General features: G+C 28.2%; 1 protein-coding gene across 1 annotated transcript in view; it reads left to right on the top strand.

Moving 5' to 3' along the window:
* The window catches only part of LOC145829572 (uncharacterized), a 36,370-nt gene extending 10,291 nt beyond the window's left edge, over positions 1-26,079 (top strand). Inside the window, exons 3-22 of the mRNA XM_082937412.1 lie at positions 242-340; positions 622-775; positions 1,098-1,225; positions 1,503-1,571; positions 4,160-4,210; positions 4,455-4,686; positions 5,130-5,245; positions 5,395-5,469; positions 6,204-6,266; positions 6,591-6,719; positions 17,508-17,582; positions 18,291-18,470; positions 19,448-19,687; positions 21,492-21,655; positions 22,505-22,598; positions 22,801-22,860; positions 24,004-24,167; positions 24,667-24,760; positions 24,988-25,047; positions 25,962-26,079. Coding sequence (XP_082793538.1) covers positions 242-340; positions 622-775; positions 1,098-1,225; positions 1,503-1,571; positions 4,160-4,210; positions 4,455-4,686; positions 5,130-5,245; positions 5,395-5,469; positions 6,204-6,266; positions 6,591-6,719; positions 17,508-17,582; positions 18,291-18,470; positions 19,448-19,687; positions 21,492-21,655; positions 22,505-22,598; positions 22,801-22,860; positions 24,004-24,167; positions 24,667-24,760; positions 24,988-25,047; positions 25,962-26,036 — 2,322 coding nt within the window. The 3' untranslated portion in view covers positions 26,037-26,079. The remainder of the gene's footprint in view (positions 1-241; positions 341-621; positions 776-1,097; positions 1,226-1,502; positions 1,572-4,159; positions 4,211-4,454; positions 4,687-5,129; positions 5,246-5,394; positions 5,470-6,203; positions 6,267-6,590; positions 6,720-17,507; positions 17,583-18,290; positions 18,471-19,447; positions 19,688-21,491; positions 21,656-22,504; positions 22,599-22,800; positions 22,861-24,003; positions 24,168-24,666; positions 24,761-24,987; positions 25,048-25,961) is intronic.
* The last annotated feature ends 1,192 nt before the right edge of the window (positions 26,080-27,271 follow it).

The following is a 27,271-nucleotide window of genomic DNA, read 5'->3' as shown; positions in this document are numbered from 1 at the left end:
AAAAGACTTCTAAATCATTTGAAATTTTTTCGTTTAATCCATTGTTATCCTTTAAAGATACTTTTAAACTAGGTTAAAAAGTAGATAAATGGTGAAAACAAACTATCTGAAAGAAAGAAAATAAAAATGAAGAGAAAAGTGATTAGAAAGTTTCTATATCATTTTAAAACGTATTAATTAATCCAATGTTATCATTAAAGGAGTTGTGTTTTTAAAGTAAACATGAGTTCTTTTCTCACAGACGCCCGAGCCACAGTGTTCAACGGAAACAGAAGATGAGATAACCTACGAGGTTTCCGCGAAAGACGTGCAAAGGTGGTATGACGTCACAAAGAACCAGGTCAATTAGTATTTTGATTGGTTTGTATAAATTTGTTAATTAATATTTTTTTATTTCGATTACTACTGTTACCGTACAAGTTGAGATTTGTTTTTTATTGCTAGTTGTCCGTTGACATGCTTAATGTGTTTGGTTTGTTTGCGTTGAGCGTCTCTTTTGCATGTTTACTGTTTAAAAAGACTAAAACTTATTTAAAAAAAATCTTTTATCCAAATAAAACAAAAGTAAACGAAAATGTGAAAAAAAGTGTTTCGTAAATAAACATGCTTTTTAAAAACCAGCCCAAGTTCGGGTACCGCATGAAGATGAAACGGGTCCTCTTGTCCAAGCACTTGGAATGTGACATTACGTTTGGCTATGTCCATTGGAGGAAGATCAACTTCAATAAGAGGTACAGCCCGTTGTTCAGAGCGACTGCCAAGTGCAAGCATTCAGGTTTGTGGCGAGTGTGTAAAGTTGTACAAATCATTTAAATATGTACCAAATGAGTTGGTTGAAAAACCATTAAAAATAATTCTTAGTCCTAAAAATAAACCCGAGATAGAGTTTTTTTTGCATAACATGACTTTTTCAGTTCTGCTGAAAAATAGTTATAGAGAAGTAAAATAAATTGATAATTTTGATGTATTAATTAAGAAGTAAAATTTGTATCTAATAAACAGGTATTTAAAAGTGTAAACAACGTTAAAACTGGACTGTAACTCAAGGCTTATTTGTGTATCACGGTTTTTTATTTACCAACATGTATTTGTTCCAGGCTGTCCAGCAAAATATTCCATCAAATTGACGCAGTCAAGTGCAGAAGTTTACGAGGTGACTCTGTTTCGCATGGATGAGTTTGTTTGGGAAGTTGATCACCCGGTGGGCAGGTGCTTGAAAAAACAGGTGAGACGACTTCAGTGAGGTTGATTGGTTTAAATTGAAAAAAGTATAAAATCATGCAGTGAACGTTAATTTTAGTTTATGTAAATTGTACTTAAAAAAGAACGTGTTAGGGTTGTATGAAATTTAAAAAAATAACTTATTAATTTAAATATTTAAAAAACACGTTCTTTAAAAGACATAAGAAAGGTGAAAAAAAATAATTTAAAGTTTAATTGCATATACATAAACTACTTAAAGTTTGCTGAGTTTTCCTTAAATTTTTTTCTATCTTTTTCAGACAGTAGACGAAAATGAGCACGATCCTTCAACAACTGAAAACATAGAAAACAACTTGACAAGTCAAGAGGTAAAAACTAGTTTAAATATTTTATATACATAATAAACAGTTATATGATGCTTAGATTGTCAGGAAATTAAAGGCCACTAAAGACACTCTGTTGTAGTAGCCCTAATTGTGTTGAAGTGAAGTTAATTAAGGCCATAGGGGGAGGGGGGGGGTAAGCCATGTTTTTTACAAGTTGATCTTATTATATAGAGTTTTACCTCAATTTCAAGACGCTTTTTATTGTTTTAAAAAATTACTTTTTGAGTTATAACCGGTCAAAGTCGGGCCGCATAACAGGTTCCCTATGGGAAGGTAAAACTAAAACAGCGAAAAAAGACATTTTATTTAAAATATACTCCTCCTACATTTTTCAAGAAATCTTTGTCAAACTTTTGCATTTTAATCTTTATACTTCAAAAAAAAAAAACAAAAAAACGTTACTTAAGAAAATATAGTTTTTTGAAAAAAAAAGACTTTTTTTTTATTTTTTTGATAAAATTTTTATTTTTTTAAATAATCAAAATTCATAATTAACTTTTTTTTTCTTTAACATACGGAACATTTCCTGAAAATTTGAAGAAGATTGCTTGAAAAATGAAGGAGGAGATAAATTTTAAGTGAATTTTAAAGTTTTCCGAGAAAATTGACCCCAAAAAAATTGCACTCCATACGTTTGTATCAGAATCTTTTTACAAAAAATAAGATGTCTCAAAAATTAAATGATATTTTTGAATTCTATAAAAACTACTTTGTAGTTTGTACTTAAAGCTTTCATAAAAAAGCCAAAGTTAATTTTTGTAAAAAAGTGTTTAACTCCCCTAAGGCCTTAAGTTGGATTTTTGTAAAAAAAATCTCTTAGAACAAAAGCTGTGTGACTTTAAGTAGTATATATTTAAAATTTGTTTTATATTTTCCGTTTTTCTTCTAATTTTTATTTACATCAAAAAAAAAGGTAAATTAAACTAGTGTTAAAATTATATTCGTGTTGTAATAGCCTGTAGAATTTTGACATTAATTCTTGCCATTAAAAACAATTATTAATTTTTGTTTTATCAATAGAACATAAATATTTTCTATATAATAACTTCTAATGTAAAAATTCTGATTTTAACATCTACAAATACTAAAGTAAAAGTGTATTTCATCATACGATAAACTCATTAATCTAAATCATTGGTTTTGTTTATATATAGTGTATATGTTACGTTATAGTTATTTAATAACCTCTTAAAAATTCATTGGGCTAGGAGCAAAAAAAAAGTAAAGAAAATGTTAAATAAAACTACAAAGAAAAGTTTTATCTCATTTTATACTTACTAGTAGGGTTGCCACAAGGTCAGGAAAAGTTAGGAAAAACTGAAAAAATGACAAAAGTCAGAAAAAAATGGGGGTTTTTGAAAAAAGTCAGCAAAAGTCAGGAAATTTGAAAAAAAAAAGTCAGATATTGTCAGTTTTAATTTACAACATTTTTCATTTTACAAAACCTTCAAATAGTAAAAAATCAATTTAAAATCCTTTTAAGTCAGACTAAAATTGGAAAATTTTCCTAGAAATTTACAAAGTTATTTAGTTTTCTTTCCTTCATATCGTATAAATTAATAAAATATCCTTTAAAAGCTGCAAAATTTTTCTATTAGCGTATTGAACAACTAACCTACTTGATCAAGCAGTTTTTGTAAGCTTTTAGTATTGATGATCTGTAGCAAGGACACTTACATAGTGAAACTGTGATATACACAAAAATTTGTCTGACTTAGAATAAAAGTGTTTTTTGTTTAAGTAAATAATTGAGAAAGCAACATTGGAGGTAAAAATAAATGAGTGTAAAAAGAAAAAAAAAATGAGTCCAACACATTTTGGTTAGATTTAGAGAAAAAATTCTATTTGACAAGTGTAGGGGCAGCAGGTGAGAACGATTTAAATAAAATGAGGCAAATAGTGTTGACTGCCAAGAAAATGAAGCGGGATGCAGACCAGATGATGGAAACCATATCTTCATTAGATGAAGAGGTTGAAGTGCTAATAAAGAAAAGGAGAAAATAATTTTTGTACATATAATTAAAAAAAACAGAGTTTGATTAAGTTCTTTATTCTTTTAAGGTTTTAATTGTAAAAGTTCGTTATTATTTTAAGGTTTTAATTGTAAAAGTTCATTATTTTAAGGTTTTAATTGTAAAAGTTCCTTATATGTCGTTTCGTTTATTAAGATATATTTATGTTGGGAAATGTCAAAAGTGTGTCTTTTTCAGACAAGCTGTGTTTATAAATAAATAACACACGTATTTTGCTAGTAGAGCTGTTTGTTGCAAATACATCAATTATACAAAGATGGCTCAAGTGATGTAACGGAAGTTAGATGATTGAATTTAGCAAAAAAAAAATGTTGTTTTAACCTATATTAAAATTAGATTAAAAGCTTTATATAGTTTCAAGTGTTAGATTATATATTTTAGAATAAGTTTAAATAAAGAGTTTGATTTAGAAAAGTCAGGAAAGTTTTATTAAAACCTCAGGAAAAGTCAGGAAATTTTTCTCAGCTTGATCTGTGGCAACCCTGTACTAGTAATTAACACCAAGACAACAAAGAAATTTAATTAATAAACAATCAGATTGACGACGAAGCATGTGAGGAAGGAAATGAGGAGCTGATTGATGAAGTGGTTAGTTTGTTAAATTTTTTATTTAGTTTTGTAAAAGCTGGAACGAGCGTTTGTGATGTAACAAAAATTCAAGAAGAGCTTGTGACGTAACAAAGCGTTGCAGGGCGTGATCTGCCCAAATTGAAATAAATCAGTTTAACCGAGCTTGGATGTTTACTTGTTATTTTGTTTATTTCTTTTTCAACTTGCACTCAACCTTTGATACTGTATTGTCTCAATCGTTTTCAAAATGTTTTATTATCAGAGTTGTACAGAGGACACGACAATCTACGAGGTGTCAAAAGAGGAAGTGGAAAAATGGTTTGACGTGACGAATCACAAGGTCAAGAACAAATACTCGAAGCAACTGAGAGCATTTATCAAGTCCAAAGTTTTCGGATGCGATTTAATTTTGAAGTATGCCCATGTTAAGAAGAAAAATTCAAAGAAAAGAAACAGTCCCCTGTTCAGAGCGCACACAAAGTGCAAGTTTCCAGGTTTAAAATGAATGTTCAATATGTTTTTATTGTATGTTTTATATATTGCACGATTATTCAAACTCGGACGATTCGAATTCTTTGAAAAAAATGTTAAGGAAGTCATATCTCAAAAAATAATTTTTGAAATAATATTTCAAAAATAAAAAAAATGGTTGTAATCTTATTCATTATTTACAAACAATTTTTATCTTTTTGGAAAAATTAATATTTTAAGATATGGCAAAAACAAGTTTTAAAGTATTGTAATTAGTTTTTTTTTGATAAATATGTTCTGTAAGTTTTTTCACTACCATAGCCTTATTAATTAGATACATATCAGCTTTTTTATTCTTTCATATATACTTTTTGGATACGTTCCCTAATTTTTTAATTTAAAATTTTAATGTAACCGTTTTATATGTTTACCATGGTTTTATTTATCCAAACTGTTTTTGTTTTAGGCTGTCAAGCGACTTATGATCTCACGTTGAGGTGTTTGAAGGATAAATTTTACAGAATAACTTTATTTCGCGAAGGAGAAGTGATTCACGATATGGGCAAAACTTCAAAAAAACAGGTGAGACAACCTCAGTGAAAATCATTAGTACTTGTTGATTCATTCTTTAATGTTATAAAGCTAAGAAGAAATCTTTGATTTTAGTTTGTGCGAAGTCTTTGATGTATTACGCACTTATTTTATGCTATTTATACTTTTTATTTTGCTAGAACAACGAGTTGAACATCGTTGAAAGTTTACCTACGTTGGAAAATGGCTTTGAGAATATTCCTGAAGTTACAATAGTAAGTTTGTGAATGATTTTATTTTTAAAGTTGATCTGATGAAGTTAAATATTGACTAAGTGGTTTAAAGTAGTTTAGAATGTTGATCACTGAGTTATAATAGCATAGCTTATGAAATATTTAGAACGATGACCTAAAGCCTGTAAGAGGAGATATATTTCAATGTTTTACATTGAATGATTTTTACTGAAGTTGTCTTTTATCTCCTTTTTAGTTTGCTAAATCCGTTTAGAATTTATTAAAATCTTATCGCTTATACCTCAAAAGTTACTCTTAGTTTTTAAAATGGTAAAGCACACAACTCGTAATTATGATGTAAAAATCACAAATATGTAAAAGTACAGTAATTTTCCTTTTTTAACTATAAAAATGTTAAACTAGTTATAAAAAGTGACACATTAACTGGTTTATGTAAATTATACTGTGGTGATCTGTATAAACCTGTTCAACAAGTATATAGAAAAAAATTAAAAAAAAATTTATTGAATACAAGATATGTTTTGTATTATATTTTTTCTTTTATCAATATTTTTTACTGTTTTGTTTAAGTTAATTACATGCAACTTTATTTGAATAAGTTTGTTTCAACTTAAGTCCTAATGTGATTCAAATTTTCCTGAATAATCCTTTGGTTTTTACAGAAAAAAAATTATATGCAAGTAAGTTGTTACTATAAAAAAATAAGCGAATATTTATTTATTGAAAAAGTTTTAAAGCAAAATATAATTTTTCAGAACAATGATGAAAGCTTTCCTATGATACAAAATGCTTCTGAAAATCTTCGTAAAGTTACAATAGTTAGTTAAATGTATTTTGCAAACCTATTTATTTTAAAACTGTTTAAATGTTGCTGTAAAATTTATAGTATAATAGTTGAAAAAGTTGATTATTAAAATAAAAAATAATCTTAAAAGTCTATTTTTAGTTGTAAAACGACATCATAGTTTTTATTTGTTTATCTACACTAGATCCTGTTATCAAAAACATTTAATAAATGTACTAAATGAAAATATTTAATACATGTCTAGTACAGCATCTGTAATTACTATTATATTTTGTCAGCGTTGTTTCTGCATAAAAAAAATTGAAGCTTTCAATTTAATGACTTCATAATTTATTAGATAGTTGACGAAGAACCATTAGAAGATTCTACTTCGGTTTCGCCAATCAAAAAAAGAAAACTCGTAGAAATTGACAAACTTTCTGCGAAAAAACTTAGGATTGATTCGATTGCTACTAAACTTAGCCAAGTTAGTCGTTATTGAACTTAAAATTTTACAGTTATCAGTGTTTTAAATATATATATGAATTTAAAATCACTTATATCATTCTTTTTTGTAAAAGCTACTAACTAAGTAGAAATGTAAAATGTTGATATTTGGAAGTTACATATACTAACCATGATTATTCTTGGTAAAATTGACAATAAGAAGAAAATCAGTTTGTACTTATTTGTTTCGGAATTCGTATAAATAGCTCATTTAAAGTTACATACAACATTAGTAACAATAGAGCGAATAAAACTATAAATATTGTAATTTTTTAAGATAAATAATTTACACTGTGTTTCTTTCCTTTTTTTTAGTTATTTGTGTGTATAAAAAAACAATATTTAAGTTAATTAGAAAGTAAACTATAATACATTTAAATAGAATGATTTTAACAAGAAACTTAAAACATATATATGCAAATGTATATATATATATATAGGTTTATTTAAAGATGTAAAACTCAAAGGACTCAAGTTTCGTGCCTATGCACTCATCAGCTTCAAAACAAGTTTAAAATAAAGCACAAAACAAAATCACGAATGAAAGTTAAAAGTTTTTTGCATAAATAGATTATGACGTAATTTTGAAACTATCAAAAATCATGCAAAATGGCTTGTGCAAAAATTGATTTACCAATCGACAATAAACTGGCAAAAATTCATAAAACTTCAGTGAGTAACTATACATTAGGACAGATAATTGAAAGAGATAAAGATAAAATTAAGATGCAAATTGAAATTTAGGTTATTTTAAGATGAAATTAAAGCTTGTTAAACTTTAAAAGCGACTTTTTTATATGTCTACAAGACGATACAAACTCGCTTCTTTTGTTTAAACATCTCTTGTCTTTCAGTGCATATAAAACGGCTGATGCTTCTTTGAGACACAGCCTACATATTGGGCTATTGCCGTCGGCTATAGGCTGTGCTCTTTTTATAACTTCCCAGGGTATTTCAAAGTCAATGTCGCTGCGCTTTAAGCCACAAACATACTTCGAAAGTTCAGTGTCATTATCATATATGCCGCCTTTAAAAGATTTTTTATGATTGGCATACCTGAATCTAAACTGTGTCGAGCACAAGCCGACATAGAACCTCGTCTCAACGCCAGAGTTAACTGTGTATTGAAGTTTATTGAAGCCTTTTATACGATGTTCTCTGAACGGCAATTACCCCTTTTCAAATTATATTTACAGCTACCAGCGCAGCCACATTGACTTTGAATTCCTGAGTTTTGATTTAAATTTTTTTTGGTTGTGTGCCTTAATGATATTCTCTAAATTTGCCGTACACGAATAACTTATTCGCATATTATGTTCGTTGAAAATTTTTGTTAGCGGATTTTGTTTATTGAAGTGTTTTTTGACTAGATTTATAAATTTCCTTCCAATATTAGTTTTTACAGAATTGCTAAAAGGAGGGTTGTACCAGATTACATTTCTTTTTCTTTTGTGTTTTTGATTATTAGGTTGTTGCTCAGGTTTTTCAAATTTAAGTTTGTTATCGTATCCGCATTTTTTCATTATTTTTTCATATTCATCTTTAGTCTTTAGAAAATTTTCTTCTTTGCTTGATCGTTTATTTAGGCGTTGATTTATTATGTTAGGAATTTGTTTTATAATGTTTTTAGGGTGGCTTGATTGTTTGTTGACATACATAATTTTAGCGTTTTTTTTCTTGTAAGGCATAAAAGAGATATCATTCAAGTTAAGCTTCACATCTAGGAAGTCAATTATCACTAGTGGAGATTCCACAGTGACTCTCAACCCTATAGATCTGAAGAAGGCATGAGTTTGTTTTTTTAGCTTCTCAACTTTAAAGCCAGAAGAGTTGGGCAATACAGCTAGACCATTGTCTCTGTATAACCCAACTCTATTTAAACCAAAGATATCTTTTAACCCGTCTAACAAGAAAAGTCCAACAAGTTCGCATAGTTCTGCGCCCATGTAAGATCCCTGTGCTACGTCAAAAAGTGAGTTGGTGGTATTTACTTCCTTTCTACGCCACAGAGCTCCTTGTTCGCAGAGTACCGATTTGCAGGCATTTCTTATCAGACTTAAGTCCTCGGCAGGTACGCTAATGTAATTATTAGCAAAGTTCAGTGATTTAATCACCAACTCTTCACTAATAGAAGGATAATAATCGACCACATCGAACTTGAAAAAGCTGTACTTCTGTTCCTCCAATCCAATAAACCAACTTAAGACTTGGTCTGTGTTGGTCCACTGCATAAGTTTGGATTTCAGACGCACAGCTTTGTTGATGCGGTCGATTTTGACCTTACATATACGTCCTACTTCAGACTTAAATGGGTTAATCAATCTACATTTAGGGTGTGTTAAAAAATTCTCTTTGTGGTCTTTAACCGTTATATATGCACTTTTTAATGGTAGTTTTTTTATTCTGTCGTGTATTTTAAATGTTATTGTTAAATTTTTAGCTTCTAAGCTTATTTCATTTAAAGTTGTTATATTACATTTTACATAGTCTTTAGTAATGTTATTAATTAATAATTTTCTATATTCACTCACTGAAATTTCATAAAAGTTAGCATTATGAATTTTTTAACACACCCTAAATGTAGTCACTTATATATATATATAGAATTAAGTTATTTAACTTAATAAATTAAATTTTTCACACTGAGCCCACCTTGAGGGCTTTATTAATAAAAAGGTTTATTTAAAGATGCAAAACTCAAAGAACTCGAGTTTCGTGATTACTCACTCATCAGCTTCAAAACAAGTTTAAAATAAAGCACAAAACAAAATCACTAATGAAGGTAAAAAATTTTTTGCATAAATAGATTATGACGTAATTTTGAAACTATCAAAAATCGTGCAAAACGGCTTGTGCAAAAACTAATCTACCAACAGACAATAAACTAGCAAAAATTCATATAACTTCAGTGAGTAACTACATATTAGGACAGATAATTGGAAGAGATAAAGATAAAATTAAGATGCAAATTGAAATTTAGGTTATTTTAAGATGAAATTAAAACTTGTTAAACTTTAAAAGCGACTTTTTTATATGTCTACAAGACGATACAAACTCGCTTCTTTTGTTTAAACATCTTTTGTCTGTCAGTGCATATACAACGGCTGATGCTTCTTTGAGACACAGCCTACATATCGGGCTATTGCCGTCGGCTATAGGCTGCGCTCTTTTTATAACTTCCCAGGGTATTTCAAAGTCAATGTCGCTGCGCTTTAAGCCACAAACATACTTCGAAAGTTCAGTGTCATTTTCATATATGCCGCCTTTAAAAGATTTTTTATGATTGGCATACCTGAATCTAAACTGAGTCGAGCACAAGCCGACATAGAACCTCGTCTCAACGCCAGAGTTAACTGTGGCCTTGTAGACGATGTTCTCTGAACGGCAATTACCCCCTTTCAAATTATATTTACAGCTACCAGCGCAGCCGCATTGACTTTGAATTCCTGAGTTTTGATTTAAAATTTTTTGGTTGTGTGCCTTAATGATATTCTCTAAATTTGCCGTACACGAATAACTTATTCGCATATTATGTTTGTTGAAGATTTTAGTTAGCGGATTTTGTTTATTGAAGTGTTTCTTGACTAGATTTATAAATTTTCTTCCAATATTAGTTTTTACAGAATTGCTAAAAGGAGGGTTATACCAGATTACATTTCTTTTTCTTTTGTGTTTTTGATTATTAGGTTGTTGCTCAGGTTTTTCGAATTTAAGTTTGTTGTCGTATCCGCATTTTTTCATTATTTTTTCATATTCATCTTTAGTCTTTAAAAAATTTTCTTCTTTGCTTGATCGTTTATTTAGGCGTTGATTTATTATGTTAGGAATTTGTTTTATAATGTTTTTAGGGTGGCTTGATTGTTTGTTGACATACATAATTTTAGCGTTTTGTTTCCTGTAAGGCATAAAAGAGATATCATTCAAGTTGAGCTTCACATCTAGGAAGTCAGTTATCACTAGTGGAGATTCCACAGTGACTCTCAACCCCATAGATTTGAAGAAGGCATGGGTTTGTTTTTTTAGCTTCTCAACTTTAAAGCCAGAAGAGTTGGGCAATACAGCTAGACCATCGTCTCTGTATAGCCCAATTCTATTTAAACCAAAGATATCTTTTAACCCGTCTAACAAGAAAAGTCCAACAAGTTCGCATAGTTCTGCGCCCATGTAAGATCCCTGTGCTACGTCAAAAAGTGAGTTGGTGGTATTTACTTCCTTTCTACGCCACAGAGCTCCTTGTTCGCAGAGTACCGATTTGCAGGCATTTCTTATCAGACTTAAGACCTCGGCAGGTACGCTAATGTAATTATTAGCAAAGTTCAGTGATTTAATCACCAACTCTTCACTAATAGAAGGATAATAATCGACCACATCGAACTTGAAAAAGCTGTACTTCTGTTCCTCCAATCCAATAAACCAACTTAAGACTTGGTCTGTGTTGGTCCACTGCATAAGTTTGGATTTCAGACGCACAGCTTTGTTGATGCGGTCGATTTTGACCTTACATATACGTCCTACTTCAGACTTAAATGGGTTAATCAATCTACATTTAGGGTGTGTTAAAAAATTCTCTTTGTGGTCTTTAACCGTTATATATGCACTTTTTAATGGTAGTTTTTTTATTCTGTCGTGTATTTTAAATGTTATTGTTAAATTTTTAGCTTCTAAGCTTATTTCATTTAAAGTTGTTATATTACATTTTACATAGTCTTTAGTAATGTTATTAATTAATAATTTTCTATATTCACTCACTGAAATTTCATAAAAGTTAGCATTATGAATTTTTTAACACACCCTAAATGTAGTCACTTATATATATATATAGAATTAAGTTATTTAACTTAATAAATTAAATTTTTCACACTGAGCCCACCTTGAGGGCTTTATTAATAAAAAGGTTTATTTAAAGATGCAAAACTCAAAGAACTCGAGTTTCGTGATTACTCACTCATCAGCTTCAAAACAAGTTTAAAATAAAGCACAAAACAAAATCACTAATGAAGGTAAAAAATTTTTTGCATAAATAGATTATGACGTAATTTTGAAACTATCAAAAATCGTGCTAAACGGCTTGTGCAAAAACTAATCTACCAACAGACAATAAACTAGCAAAAATTCATATAACTTCAGTGAGTAACTACATATTAGGACAGATAATTGGAAGAGATAAAGATAAAATTAAGATGCAAATTGAAATTTAGGTTATTTTAAGATGAAATTAAAACTTGTTAAACTTTAAAAGCGACTTTTTTATATGTCTACAAGACGATACAAACTCGCTTCTTTTGTTTAAACATCTTTTGTCTGTCAGTGCATATACAACGGCTGATGCTTCTTTGAGACACAGCCTACATATCGGGCTATTGCCGTCGGCTATAGGCTGCGCTCTTTTTATAACTTCCCAGGGTATTTCAAAGTCAATGTCGCTGCGCTTTAAGCCACAAACATACTTCGAAAGTTCAGTGTCATTTTCATATATGCCGCCTTTAAAAGATTTTTTATGATTGGCATACCTGAATCTAAACTGAGTCGAGCACAAGCCGACATAGAACCTCGTCTCAACGCCAGAGTTAACTGTGGCCTTGTAGACGATGTTCTCTGAACGGCAATTACCCCCTTTCAAATTATATTTACAGCTACCAGCGCAGCCGCATTGACTTTGAATTCCTGAGTTTTGATTTAAAATTTTTTGGTTGTGTGCCTTAATGATATTCTCTAAATTTGCCGTACACGAATAACTTATTCGCATATTATGTTTGTTGAAGATTTTAGTTAGCGGATTTTGTTTATTGAAGTGTTTCTTGACTAGATTTATAAATTTTCTTCCAATATTAGTTTTTACAGAATTGCTAAAAGGAGGGTTATACCAGATTACATTTCTTTTTCTTTTGTGTTTTTGATTATTAGGTTGTTGCTCAGGTTTTTCGAATTTAAGTTTGTTGTCGTATCCGCATTTTTTCATTATTTTTTCATATTCATCTTTAGTCTTTAAAAAATTTTCTTCTTTGCTTGATCGTTTATTTAGGCGTTGATTTATTATGTTAGGAATTTGTTTTATAATGTTTTTAGGGTGGCTTGATTGTTTGTTGACATACATAATTTTAGCGTTTTGTTTCCTGTAAGGCATAAAAGAGATATCATTCAAGTTGAGCTTCACATCTAGGAAGTCAGTTATCACTAGTGGAGATTCCACAGTGACTCTCAACCCCATAGATTTGAAGAAGGCATGGGTTTGTTTTTTTAGCTTCTCAACTTTAAAGCCAGAAGAGTTGGGCAATACAGCTAGACCATCGTCTCTGTATAGCCCAATTCTATTTAAACCAAAGATATCTTTTAACCCGTCTAACAAGAAAAGTCCAACAAGTTCGCATAGTTCTGCGCCCATGTAAGATCCCTGTGCTACGTCAAAAAGTGAGTTGGTGGTATTTACTTCCTTTCTACGCCACAGAGCTCCTTGTTCGCAGAGTACCGATTTGCAGGCATTTCTTATCAGACTTAAGACCTCGGCAGGTACGCTAATGTAATTATTAGCAAAGTTCAGTGATTTAATCACCAACTCTTCACTAATAGAAGGATAATAATCGACCACATCGAACTTGAAAAAGCTGTACTTCTGTTCCTCCAATCCAATAAACCAACTTAAGACTTGGTCTGTGTTGGTCCACTGCATAAGTTTGGATTTCAGACGCACAGCTTTGTTGATGCGGTCGATTTTGACCTTACATATACGTCCTACTTCAGACTTAAATGGGTTAATCAATCTACATTTAGGGTGTGTTAAAAAATTCTCTTTGTGGTCTTTAACCGTTATATATGCACTTTTTAATGGTAGTTTTTTTATTCTGTCGTGTATTTTAAATGTTATTGTTAAATTTTTAGCTTCTAAGCTTATTTCATTTAAAGTTGTTATATTACATTTTACATAGTCTTTAGTAATGTTATTAATTAATAATTTTCTATATTCACTCACTGAAATTTCATAAAAGTTTGCAGTTTTGTCTGAAGGTACAATCAAATTTTTGCACTTACCTATATCCCGCACAATTTTTAATAGTTCCGTCTGGAATTGGCTTCTTGTTTTTCTGAATTCCACGTTTTGCACCATTCTGATTAGATCTTCTTCAAAAGCCTGCAGATGTTCTATCGGCTTTGGTGTACGTGTGGTTTTGAATTATATATATATATAATTTATTGAAATGGCGATTTTAAAAATTCTGGAACATATGTTTCATAAAGCTTTAATTTTTCATAAAGCTTTAATCATCAGCCAGTTAAATTCAAAATGAAAAGCACTGTACTAAACAAAGATACAAAAGTTATGCAAAAAAACAAAAAACAGTATGACGTAATATTGTACATTACAAATATTCAGTACAAAAATCGATCTACCTTCTAACTAATCAAACAACTAAATTTAACGAAAACAACAGTTAATTGACTATAAAATGCTTCAAAATTTGTTGTGTTTTAAGAGAAGCTTTTTTATATGTCGACATGACGATATAAATTCGCTCCTCTTATTTAAACAACCTTCCTTTTTTAACGCATACATAACGGCTGTTGATTCTTTTAAGCACAGCCTACAAACAAGGTTGTTACCATCTGCTATTGGCTGTGCTCTTTTTATCACCTCCCAAGTTAATTTAAAATCAATGTTTTTGCGCTTAAGGCCGCAAACATACTTCGAAAGCTCAGTTTCATTTTCGTATACACCACCTTTAAAGGATTTTTTATGGTTGGCATACCGAAATCTGAATTGAGTGGAGCATAAGCCGATGTAGAACTTCTTTTCAAGGTCAGAGTTAACTGTTGCCTTGTAAATAATGTTCTCTGACCGGCAATAGCCCCCCTTCAAATTGTATTTACAGCCACCGGCGCAATTACACTGATTTTTGATTGAATTACTTTTGTTTAAAATCCTTTGATTATGTGACTTAATTAATCTCTCCACATTCGCCATACATGAATAACTGATTCGCATATTATGTTTGTTAAATAACATATCTTTGATAATGGGTTATTTTTGTTGAAATGTTTTTTTACTAGATTTATAAATTCTCTGCCGATGTTTGTTTTAACTGAAGTACAGAATGGGGGATTATACCAAATTATATTTCGCTTTCTTTTACTTTTATTGGTCGTTTTGTTTTATTGCTCCGTTGTTTCAAAATTAAGTTTATTGTAACCGCATTTTTTCGTTATTAGTTCGTAATCTTGTTTTGTCTTTAAAAGTTTTCTTCGTTGCTTGATCTTTTATTTAAACGTTTATTAATTATTTTTCGTATTTGGTTTATAATATTTTTTGGGTGGCTAGAATATTTATTTATATGCATAATTTTTGCGTTTTGCTTTTATAAGGCATATAGGAGAGATCATGCAAGTTGAGCTTCACATCCAGGTAGTCAGTCGTCAACATTGGTGATTCAATAGTGACTCTTAACCCCATAGACTTGAAGAAGGCGTGCGTTTGTTTTTTTAGCCTTTCAACTACAAAGCCAGAAGAATTGGGCAGTACAGCTAGACCATCATCCCTGTACAACCCAACTCTTTCTAAACCAAAGATATTCTTCAACCCATCTAACAAAAAAAGACCTACTAATTCATATAACTCTGCACCCATGAACGATCCCTTTAAATATATCCTTTTTATCCCATATCTTTTAAATGATGTTAATGTAAAAATTTAACTTAAAACTTAAAAATACACGATAGGATTAAAAAATTACCTTTAAAAAACACATACATAACGGTCAAAGACCATAAAGATAACTTTTTGACACATCCCAAATGTAGATTGATTAATACTTCTAAGTCCGATGTAGGTCGCATAGTTAAGGTTAAGATTGACTGCATTAATAAGGCTGTGCGTTTAAAATCTAAACTTATGCAGTGGACTGATACAGACCAAGTCTTAAATTGGTTCACTTGTTTGGAAAAACAAACGTACAGCTTTTTTAAGTTTGATGTAGTCGATTTTTATCCTTATATCAGCGAAGAATTGGTAATAAAATCACTAAAATTTGCTGGTATTTATACTAGCGTACCTACTGAAGACATAAGTGTAATAAAAAACGCATGTAAATCAGTACTTTATGAACAAGGAAACCTGTGGCAAAAGAAGAGAGCAAATAACACCAGCTCTCTTTTTGATGTAGCGCAGGGATCGTTCATGGGTGCAGAGTTATGTGAATTAGTAGGTCTTTTTTTGTTAGATGGGTTGAAGAATATCTTTGGTTTAGAAAGAGTTGGGTTGTACAGGGACGATGGTCTAGCTGTACTGCCCAATTCTTCTGGCTTTATAGTTGAAAGGCTAAAAAAACAAACGCACGCCTTCTTCAAGTCTATGGGGTTAAGATTCACTATTGAATCACCAATGTTGACGACTGACTACCTGGATGTGAAGCTCAACTTGCATGATCTCTCCTATATGCCTTATAAAAAGCAAAACACAAAAATTATGTATATAAATAAATATTCTAGCCACCCAAAAAATATTATAAACCAAATACCAAAAATAATTAATAAACGTTTAAATAAAAGATCAAGCAACGAAGAAAACTTTTTAAAGACAAAACAAGATTACGAACTAATAATGAAAAAATGCGGTTACAATGATAAACTTAATTTTGAAACAACGGAGCAATAAAACAAAACGACCAATAAAAGTAAAAGAAAGCGAAATATAATTTGGTATAATCCCCCATTCTGTACTTCAGTTAAAACAAACATCGGCAGAGAATTTATAAATCTAGTAAAAAAACATTTCAACAAAAATAACCCATTATCAAAGATATGTTATTTAACAAACATAATATGCGAATCAGTTATTCATGTATGGCGAATTTGGAGAGATTAATTAAGTCACATAATCAAAGGATTTTAAACAAAAGTAATTCAATCAAAAATCAGTGTAATTGCGCCGGTGGCTGTAAATACAATTTGAAGGGGGGCTATTGCCGGTCAGAGAACATTATTTACAAGGCAACAGTTAACTCTGATCTTGAAAAGAAGTTCTACATCGGCTTATGCTCCACTCAATTCAGATTTCGGTATACCAACCATAAAAAATCCTTTAAAGGTGGTGTATACGAAAATGAAACTGAGCTTTCGAAGTATGTTTGCGGCCTTAAGCGCAAAAACATTGATTTTAAATTAACTTGGGAGGTGATAAAAAGAGCACAGCCAATAGCAGATGGTAACAACCCTGTTTGTAGGCTGTGCTTAAAAGAATCAACAGCCGTTATGTATGCGTTAAAAAAGGAAGGTTGTTTAAATAAGAGGAGCGAATTTATATCGTCATGTCGACATATAAAAAAGCTTCTCTTAAAACACAACAAATTTTGAAGCATTTTATAGTCAATTAACTGTTGTTTTCGTTAATTTTAGTTGTTTGATTAGTTAGAAGGTAGATCGATTTTTGTACTGAATATTTGTAATGTACAATATTACGTCATACTGTTTTTTGTTTTTTTGCATAACTTTTGTATCTTTGTTTAGGACAGTGCTTTTCATTTTGAATTTAACTGGCTGATGATTAAAGCTTTATGAAAAATTAAAGCTTTATGAAACAAATGTTCCAGAATTTTTAAAATCGCCATTTCAATAAATTATTTAAAAGCCCTTCAAGTGGGCTCAGTTGAAAGTGTTTAAGTTTAAACATTAACCTTATTTTATATATATATATATATACACATTTACAATTTATTAAAAAGTTTTTGAAGAGATATACATTTTTTTAAATTATTTTATGAATTTCTAAATATTTCTATAGAATTTCGAACTAAAAGGAAATGAAAACTCATCTACAACACAAAATAAAAGTGAAAGTTATCATGATGTCACAATAGTAAGTTGTTATTGATAGAAATTAATTATTTTTTCCAGTAACTCTGTTAAACATTCATGAGAAAATAATTGACTATGTAGAAGTGGGCAAAGTCCGCCAAGAAAAACATCTAGCACGCGATGTTTTTCAATTTAAAATATGTCGTGTAAATGAAATAAAACAAAGCTTTTTATTGAAAAATATTTTGGAATGTGGTGTTAACTTTTTTTAGCATACAGTAGTGTATATTATATTATTATTTCTTGCAGTTTTACTCGTAAGGAGTTTATAGTAATTTTTTTTTAAGATTTGGTCCGCCCAAAGTTATTCTTTAATTTTTTCCCGCGAAATACATTTTTTAGTAAATCTGAATGGCTTGCTAAAATAGTTGCCTGTTCTCTTTTAATAAATGTTGATAATATTTTAAGTGTTAAACCTTTTAATACTTTATATTTATAAAAATTTAAACTTTATGATAAAAATCTGTTTATTAGTTGTACTTAGTTTTTACCACTTTTACTTGCTTTATTATTTTTATTTGAAACAGTTTTGTCGTGTTTGTTTTAAACTTCGTACTTTTACAAAAGGTTATCAAAATAAGAGAAAAGTTTAGAATGTTTTACATGGTTGAAAAGAAACAAGCCTATGCTGATTTTAAGAAGCATACTTTATATTTTCTCAATATTTTTGTAACAAAGAAAATAATTAGTTAAAGCAATTTTATCTTAGGTTGGTGAAGATTGGAAGGAAAAATATTTTGCTTTAAACAAAAGGTTCGATGAACTGATTGAGCTGCTTTCAGAGAAAGATAAGGAAAATATGAGTATCACCCAAGAACTGAACAAATTGAAGAAAAATTCTGCAGATAAAGATGAGAAAATTGTTGATGCAAAAAGACAAGTTGTTAAGGTTTGAAATGATATTAATAAATAGCAATCTAAATTTTCTATGGTACTTTTAAATTCTACAATAGCTAGTTAACTTAAAAATATTAAGCAAAAATTTAAGACGCTTAATAAAAATGTCAAATATTTGAAAAAAAATATGAAAGACAATATCGTCTTATAGAAATAAATTAAATTGTAGATAACAAAATTAAAACTTACCATGTTGTTTTTTTTCATAAGGTTACCTTTATATATACACACTTTAAAAGGGGATATAAAAGCTATTATTTGAAAGCTAAGAGTATGAAATAGAAGTCAGTTAATGTGGAACATGAAAATTAATTTAAGTTTTTAAATAATTAGTTTTAAAACAACTTTTAATACTTAAGACAGCTACTTTTTCATTGTTAAATATTTTGGAAACTCAATAAATTACTCAAAGTTTATCTGATTTTTTATTTAAAAACCATAAGTTTCTAGAAAAGATTCCTCAAAATATAAAAGTTTATAAATTTTACAGAAGAAAAAATTAATAAAAAAAATGGTTTTTTATATTTTTTCTTTTCATTAGATTTCAATAGTTAATGATTAAAGTAATAGCAATGGACTAATTGAAACAACATAAATCTTTACAAAAAAAAGAATCTTTTAGTACAATTTTTTTTTTATCTTTTATAAAGAACCATTAGAACACTCTTATTTTGATCCCTCATCTCAGAACTTACATTGAACTTTGTTGAGCGGCAAAAAGAGTTTAAAAACAAAAATTTTACTCCAAAAATAAAATCAACTTGTAAATATAAAACACCTTATGGTGCTCACTCAATGTTAACTTTTTGAAAGTTGTATATATATGTATATATAATTTATAACTAGTAAACTGGCAATTACAATCTTGCCATATCATCCAACTGGTTAAAATAATTTTTTCAACCAGCTGTACTTACTTGAAATGTTATTTTAGCCAATTATTGTAAATAAATGTGTAAACTTAATTAGATGGGCCACTTACTTTGCGAAGAAAAGCTCAAGCACAAGGAGTCGGTTAGAAAGCACAAAGAGTCGGTTAGAAAGCACACGGAAGAAAATATGAAGCTGAAGAGAGAGGTTGAAAAATACAAAGAAAAATTGAAAGAATATGAAGTTAATTTTGAAGCTGTTGGTGAAGGACAAAATTTAGAAGTTGTTTACAACGAAGAAGTTATTTCTACTGATGACAACATAACGTACGAAAAAGAAGTTAGTCTTTTAAAATAAAATAAACAAAAGTGTACAGGGTTGCCACTCGGTCAGGAAAAGTCAGGAAATCAGGAAAAGTCAGGAAAAAATTTAAAAAATGACAAAAGTCAGGAAAAAATGGGGGGTTTTGAAAAAAAGTCAGGAAAAGTCAGGAAATTTGATAAAATAAAAAAAAAAATCAGATTTTGTCCGTTTAAATTTACAAAATTTCTTGTTTTCCAAAGCCTTCAAATGGTAAAAAATAATTAAAAGTCCTTTAAAGTCAGAAAAAAATCCAAAATTTTCCTAGAAATTTACAAAAATATTAAATTTTTTTTTCAATTCCTTCATCTGGTATAAATTAGTAATATATCCTTCACAAAACTGCAAAAATTTTCTATTAACATATTGAACAAGTACCCTACTTGAACAAGCAGATTTTGTAAGCTTTTTAGTATTGATGATCTGTAGCAAGGACACTTCCATAGTGAAACTGTGATATATACACAAAAGTTTGTCTAGCATATTTTTAGAATCAAAGTGTTTTTTGTTGAAGTAAATAGTTGTGTTCTTTATAACTAAGAAGTTAGTTTAGTACTTTATGTAACAAGTTAATGTCTATACTTTACCTCTTTATAATTTTTCAAAGTTGTTTAAATTTATAAAATAATTTATAAGAGAGGTATATGCCAAGATTGAATTTACTTATTATTGTATTTTTTTAAGAGTAACTTAAGTTTTTAAAGTAAGTAGGAGTATATTTATTTGTTACAAATTTTATACTAAATGATAAGAGGAAATATTTTATAAATGAAAGTAAAAATAAATGAGTGCCAAAATAAATGAAGCCCACAAGTTGTGGCTTGATTTAGAGAAAAGATTCTCTTCAACAAGTGTAGGGGCAGCAGATGAGAGCGATTTAAGTAAAATGAGGCAAATAATTTTAACTGCCAAGAAAATGAAGTGGAATGCAGTTCAGATGAAGGAAACCATATCTTCATTAGATGAAGAGGTTCAAGTGCTAATAAAAAAAGACGGAGAAAATAATTTTAGTACATACATTTAAAAAAACAGTATTTGATTAAGTTCTTATTGTTTTAATGTTTTAACTGTAAAAGTTCGTTATTGTTTTAAGGTTTGAGTTGTGAAAGCTCCTTATTGATTTAAGGTTTTAATTGTAAAAGTTCCTTATATGTCTATTGTTTATCTAGATACATTTATGCTAGGAAAAGCTAAAAAATGTGTCTTTTTTCAGACAAGCTGTGTTTATAATGTAATAATACAAGTATTTTGCTGATAGAGCTATTTATTGCAAGTACATCAATCATACACAGATGGTTTAAGTGATGTACTGGAAGTTTAATTATAGAATTCAGCGAAAAACTGTTGTTTTTAACCTGTATTAAAATTAGATTGAAAGCTTTATATAATTTAAGTGTTAGATTATGTATTTAAGAATAAGTTTTATTTAAGAGTATGATTTAGAAAAGTCAGGAAAATTTTGGTAAAAAGTCAGGAAAAAGTCAGGAAAAGTCAGGAAATTTTTCTCAGCCTGATCAGTGGCAACCATGAGTGTAGTTGAAGATAGTTGTTGTACAGCAATTCGTTTTAAAACAAACAAGTCACTCAAAATGATGTTTATATTAAGTTTTCTTTATATTACTTTTAATTACTAATTTTAAATAAGTTTTTTCTGATTATTAGCTCATAATTACTTTTCAAACGCTGTAAATTGCATAAGGACATTTCGAAAAGGTAGTTAATTAAGCTGTTGATATTCTAGATTAAACTAACATAAATATTACTTAATATGAATGATCAACAGGCTTCTAAAAAATCTCCAAGAAAACAGAAAGGTGTCCACAAATCTAAAATATCTCAGTTGTTCGACGATGAAGATAAATTAATCAAAATTTTTGAAGAAATTGATTTTATAAATCTCATTGAAAATTATAGTCTGGATTACGCAATTACTAAATTTTACAACAAGTTAGTACTACTATTTTAAGTATTTAGCAAGCATTTCAAAATAAAGTATTGTAGTGTATATGGTTTTTATATTTACTCAGCTCGTTTACTTTTGTAATATGGTTGTTGGTCTTCAATTTTTACACTATAAAAATATAAACGAGCAATTTTCTTTTAAGTATGGCCAAGTAACAATTGCAGAAACTCTTAATGTTTTTAAAACCGTGCATTAAGAAGTGATTTTAAGGAAACTTTTTTTTGACCTTTTAGTTTGGTCTTTCATGAGAAACCTGTTAGGTTCTTCGATTTGATCCAATATAACTTTAAACCTGTTACATATTTTTTAAATTGGTTTGTAATTAATTGGTAACTAGGATAGTTGGTTGAAAATTTGATTTACTATTATAACTTTAACTAACTAACTAACTCGTGTGGTCTAACTATGAAAATAGTTCTTTTGGCCTTAACGGAGAACTAGTAAAACCTTTTTATCGCCTTCTATGAGTAACCTATGAACACCTTGATTCCTTATCTGAAAATTTATTTTAAATGTTGTTAAGCAATTGAAAAAATCTTAAAAACATAAGTTGTACTTTACAAAACAAAACCAACTAGTAAATAACAAGGTAGACTGTCCTATAGTTCTAACTTAATGTAAACAATAAACATCCTTAAAGTACTTAATTAGAATAAACATTTATTTTTCATAACTATTAAAAAGGCAATTATAAGTATGCCATTTATAAAAAAACTGAAATTATCTGAGTTGATAAAAAAAAATATTTTTAACCTTTCAGTGAATTACAACTCTTTTTCCTCAGTTTGTGAAAAAATAAGTAATATTTTAACCTTGGCAAATTTTGTTTTAAGAATGTTTCAAAAAGATCCACAAAAGATGCATTTTGGAATAATAAAAAAGAAATGGTTAGAAAATGAAGATAGATACAGAACTCTCATTGAAAATGTATGAGTTTGTTGTACTATATATTTAGATATTTGTTTAGCAAGAAATTTTACACTATATATTTTTAAATTAAAAAAGTTTTACAAAAGAGACATATGAGTTACAAAGCAATTTTTTACAAATAAATGTTATTTTTATACAATTATTTACAACATAGCTTAATTCGTAATACTTGAAGTAATAACTCTACTTATATTTTTAGGCAAAATACCACAACGAGATTTTTGTTGGCACAATTCGAGAAAACAAATCTAATAAGAAAGTAAGTTCAAAAAAATAATTGTTAAAAGTACTGATTATTATTTTCTTTTCTACTAAAAAATCACTATAAAAACATTAACATCAAAAGAACTTTTTTTTTTTCAACCAAATACTTCATTGTTCTATTTAGAATTTTACTGGTAGACTAAAAAAAATTCAACTATGTTTATTTTAAAAAATTTACACCTTAAACTTATATATAATAGAAACAATTAAGTTTCTAGAGATAGAGGGTTGCAACTTTTTTACAAAAATTAACTCGTTTAACCTTACTTAAAACCTAAGACTAACCTATAAAATACTGTAAAAATTAAACATAACGTTTAATTAACTTTGGAGAACTTCCATCTTACTTAAAAGTTTCAGATACAGTTATTTGTAAAATATTTTTTTTATTTCCGAATTGGTTTTGAAGTTAAAAAAAAAAACTAAAAATCTCTCATCTTATTTTGTTAAGCAGTCATCCTTAAGTTTTTTTATTACAAGAATCATCTGGTTATAAAACTGAAATTCAACCCATATTAAAACTAAAAGTAATAAAATGTTTTTTTTATGTTTATTAAAAAGAAAAAAAAAAAAACTGACAGCAAAATTGTTTATAATTAAGTGAAAGACTAAGAAAGTTTGAGACGATTGCTTAAATACTACAGAAAAAGATGAAGCTTTAATGAAAAAGACTTTTTTAGTTAGATTCTTTTATAAGATACTAGATACTTGAAGTGTTTATTTTATTTAAAAGCAGACAAGCGAGAGGTATCCTTGCAAGGAGATAAAACTCACACATTTTTTTGTTTTACTTTGTACAACGCGTTTTGCTGAAAAACAGCTCGCAGATACAAAGAAGGTAAAAAAACACAGAGCGATGAAATAAACTAAAAATAAAATAATGTTTAAATTTTTGTTAAAACAAGCTATAAAAATTTTCAAGTGATATTTTTTTGATATCCGTTACATTTCAAAAACTAAGTACCTTTATACTTTAAAATGTATACAGTAATACAAAAGTGCTAGGTAAGTCAAAGATCTTCTTGTTATAAGCCCCTTACCTCTTATGGCCTAAGTAACAGATAAGAGTTTTAAAATACTACACAATCTTAGTTTAATAAATATTCAATTTTCAAAAGTAATGCATTTACATTAACAGGTAATTGTACAGTCTCCTCAAAAGCAGAGGAAAAGTTACAAATCGAAATTGACACAATTGTTTGCTGAACAGGGAAGATTGATTGATTTTTTTGTACAAGTTGATTTTATTAATATGGTTGATAAACGTGGTCTTATTGAAGCCATCAAGCACTTTTTTAATGCGTGAGTTTTTATTAAATTATACCTATAGTAGGGTTACCAAATAGCCTGGAACCCTGGAAAAACCTAAAAAGAAAAAACGGAACATTTTTAAACTAATTTTACGTATAAAAAGATATAATTATAATAAGAAAAATAATTATCATAATAAATTTTTTTAATTTATAAAAAAAAACAAAAACACACATTTAATGTAGCTTTACAGTAAGTATTTTATCAATGTTATTCTACTATTTAAGACAGTATTTTACCTTAAATATGATTTTCTACTAAAAATAGACCAAAAATCTTCTTCCCTTAAAACCTTTAAGTAATTCTGAAAACCTGGAAAAAAGTTTACTTGCAAACTAAATTTTAGATTTTCATGTTAAATAAACTTTAAACTTAGGAGCCTATAATTTATACCACTTAGTTTTAAACTTTGAGAATTCTTTATATTTTAATGAAATGTTGGCAACAAATTTACATATATGAGCATTTCTAAGTAAAACTTTATTTACAGAGTGTACAACAAAAAACCATCTCAACAAAATATTGACACTTTCATTAAGAAATGGCTGAAAAATGAATATCAATACAGATATCTAGTAGATCATGTTTGTTTTGTTTTTTATTATAATGTTATAGTTTACTATTTACAATTTTTATGCATACTTTTATAAATACTTACCAGTTGACTTAAACCCAACATTACTTTTTAAATATTTGTTTTTTTTTTCTATATGTTTTACTTTCAAAAAGTTTTATTACATATCAAAATATCAATAGAAAGACATTTTTAAGTAAACATGATTATTTGAAACATATTTTATTTTAAAAACAGAGAACTAAGAACTATGCGGACCCACTAAACTTTTCTCAAGAAAGCGAATCTAAATATGAAGTTAGTTTAATTAATAAAAATGGTGTTTGTACTTATTTTAATTTCTTACTTTTATAGTTTTATTTTTACTTCTATTTTTAAACAGTCTTACTTCGTGTTAATTGACTGATATTTTGTGCTCTAAGTTTATTGTTTTGTGTTTTTTGTTTTACAAAGATGAAACCGTATATAAGATTACAAATAATGCTTAAAAATTATAACTGTGAAGAAAAACTCTTTCTGTTTTAATACTGTATTAACAATGAAAAATCTGAAACGATAAAAAGTATAAATGTGAACACAAACATCTAATATATACATTAAAATATAGTAACATGAGCTTTAATTTAATGGCTTGAAAAACCAGTATTATTATTTATTTCATAGTTTCATTTTCACAGTTTTTTTATTTAAATTCAAGATATACAACACAATTTGTCAACTTATGATTATTTGTGTGTAGAAAATGTTGACTAAAGTTTATATATAAGTACTTTATATCTATTTATATACATAATTCAATCAGTTTCCTGAAATAAATTTCATTAAGTTTTGTTTTTTATAAATGCATAAAAACATTTATAAGTTTAGCTGTTTATTTTTCAATGGATTTTAGGTTTCTATTTAGTTGGAAATAAATATATATTCTTTTTTAAATGTCCAGGTTCATTTAAAAGTTTCAATATCAATTTTTTTTTGAATGGTTTTATATATATAAAGTCTCTTAGGTAGACCTTTGAAATGATAAAATTATAGACATTTTAAGGTTATAAAGTAAAAAATGTAAAATATATTTCCTTTAAAGTAAATACAGCTTTAGTTTTAAATTATGGTATAAGTTACTAAAAAGTCTGATTAAGTATGAAAATTAAAAAATAATTTTTGCTTTTAACGATTTTGTCATAGTTTCGGTTAACATTATTTTTATTTTCTAGAATTTGAAGAGTGATTTCTTGAAGCTACAACAAGAGATGTTGGAAATGAAAAATATTATGCAAAACAAAAAGTGAAAAATGTAGAGAACATTTTAAATAAAATTTTATCAAATTAAGGTGTAAATAATTTTGAATTAGTTAGAAATTTTTTAGGCAAGTATTGTTAGCTGTTTGAGAAAACAAATGGTTTTTATTTTCAATTGCTTAATATTATTTCAGCTACATTTTAACCTGCTGAATCTTTGAGTACTTTTAAAAATTTTTAAATGTTTAAAACACACTATTTTTGAAAATACTTCTTTTAAATCTTACATCTTTTATAACAATTCTTTTAGGCTTTCATTTGGATTCGTTTTTAAATTGTGGTGAATAAAATTTAAATGTAAAGACACAGTAAAAAAATGTATTTTAAGTTAATTTAACCTTATTTTATTACACTAATTAGTTCTGAGCTTCGGATAAACTGATAGTTATAGTGTGCTGTTAATAAACCATATACTTGCAAGCCCCAAACAAAGAGAATTGAAGCAAAAAAAGATGTTTTGTATTTTTGTTCGGAACAAATAAAAATGTTTCGTGTAAAGTAATTTTATACTATTTCTAGTAATTTTTGGGCCTATTAATACCTTTTCGTTAAATTTTTTTGAACGAATGAAACAATATACAACCTTACTTGGTTAGATTTTTTTGCTTAAAGAAAGGCAACAAAGGTTAAAAAAGGTTAAAATTAAAAATCTTTAGAAAGAAATAATAAGGTTTTAATTTGTCATAATTTTCCTTCAAAAAAACCTTGAAAAAATACTACTAACCGTCAATTACATTATAAAGTAGCGTAAGTTCATAAGAAGATACAACAAAAAATTATCCGTGTTTTTTTTTACTTACTACAATTTAAGCAAAAAAGGCAAGTTTACGTACAAAGCTATAGAAAAAAAATCTTTTGCTTTAAATAAAAATGTAGTGAGTATACATTTTGTTTCATTTTAATCGTGAACATATTGTAATAAAACAATATTTTTGATAGTCTTTAAAACGTATATTTTTTTCTTAAAGGTGTATTTTAAACATATTTACATGTTTATTTTTCGAGCCTTGACTGACTGTTTATACAATTTAGTACAACATAGTATAATTTAATTTGCTTATCAAATGTTATTTTGACACTTTTTTTATTATTATTAAAGAAAATTAGACTAAGATATTTTATTGAAGCCCGATAAACACTTTTTATGCATAGCATAAAAAAAAGTTTACAAAGAAGTTTAAGTTACATAGTTTACAAGTAAATACTATTTAGTTAGCTTTCATTA

This window comes from Thalia democratica, chromosome 2 (genome assembly GCF_965202585.1).
Source record: "Thalia democratica chromosome 2, ktThaDemo2.hap1.1, whole genome shotgun sequence".
In the NCBI taxonomy this organism is placed as follows: domain Eukaryota; kingdom Metazoa; phylum Chordata; class Thaliacea; order Salpida; family Salpidae; genus Thalia; species Thalia democratica.
The sequence above is the reverse complement of the archived record's forward strand: the minus strand, read 5'-3'. Positions and strand labels throughout refer to the sequence as shown.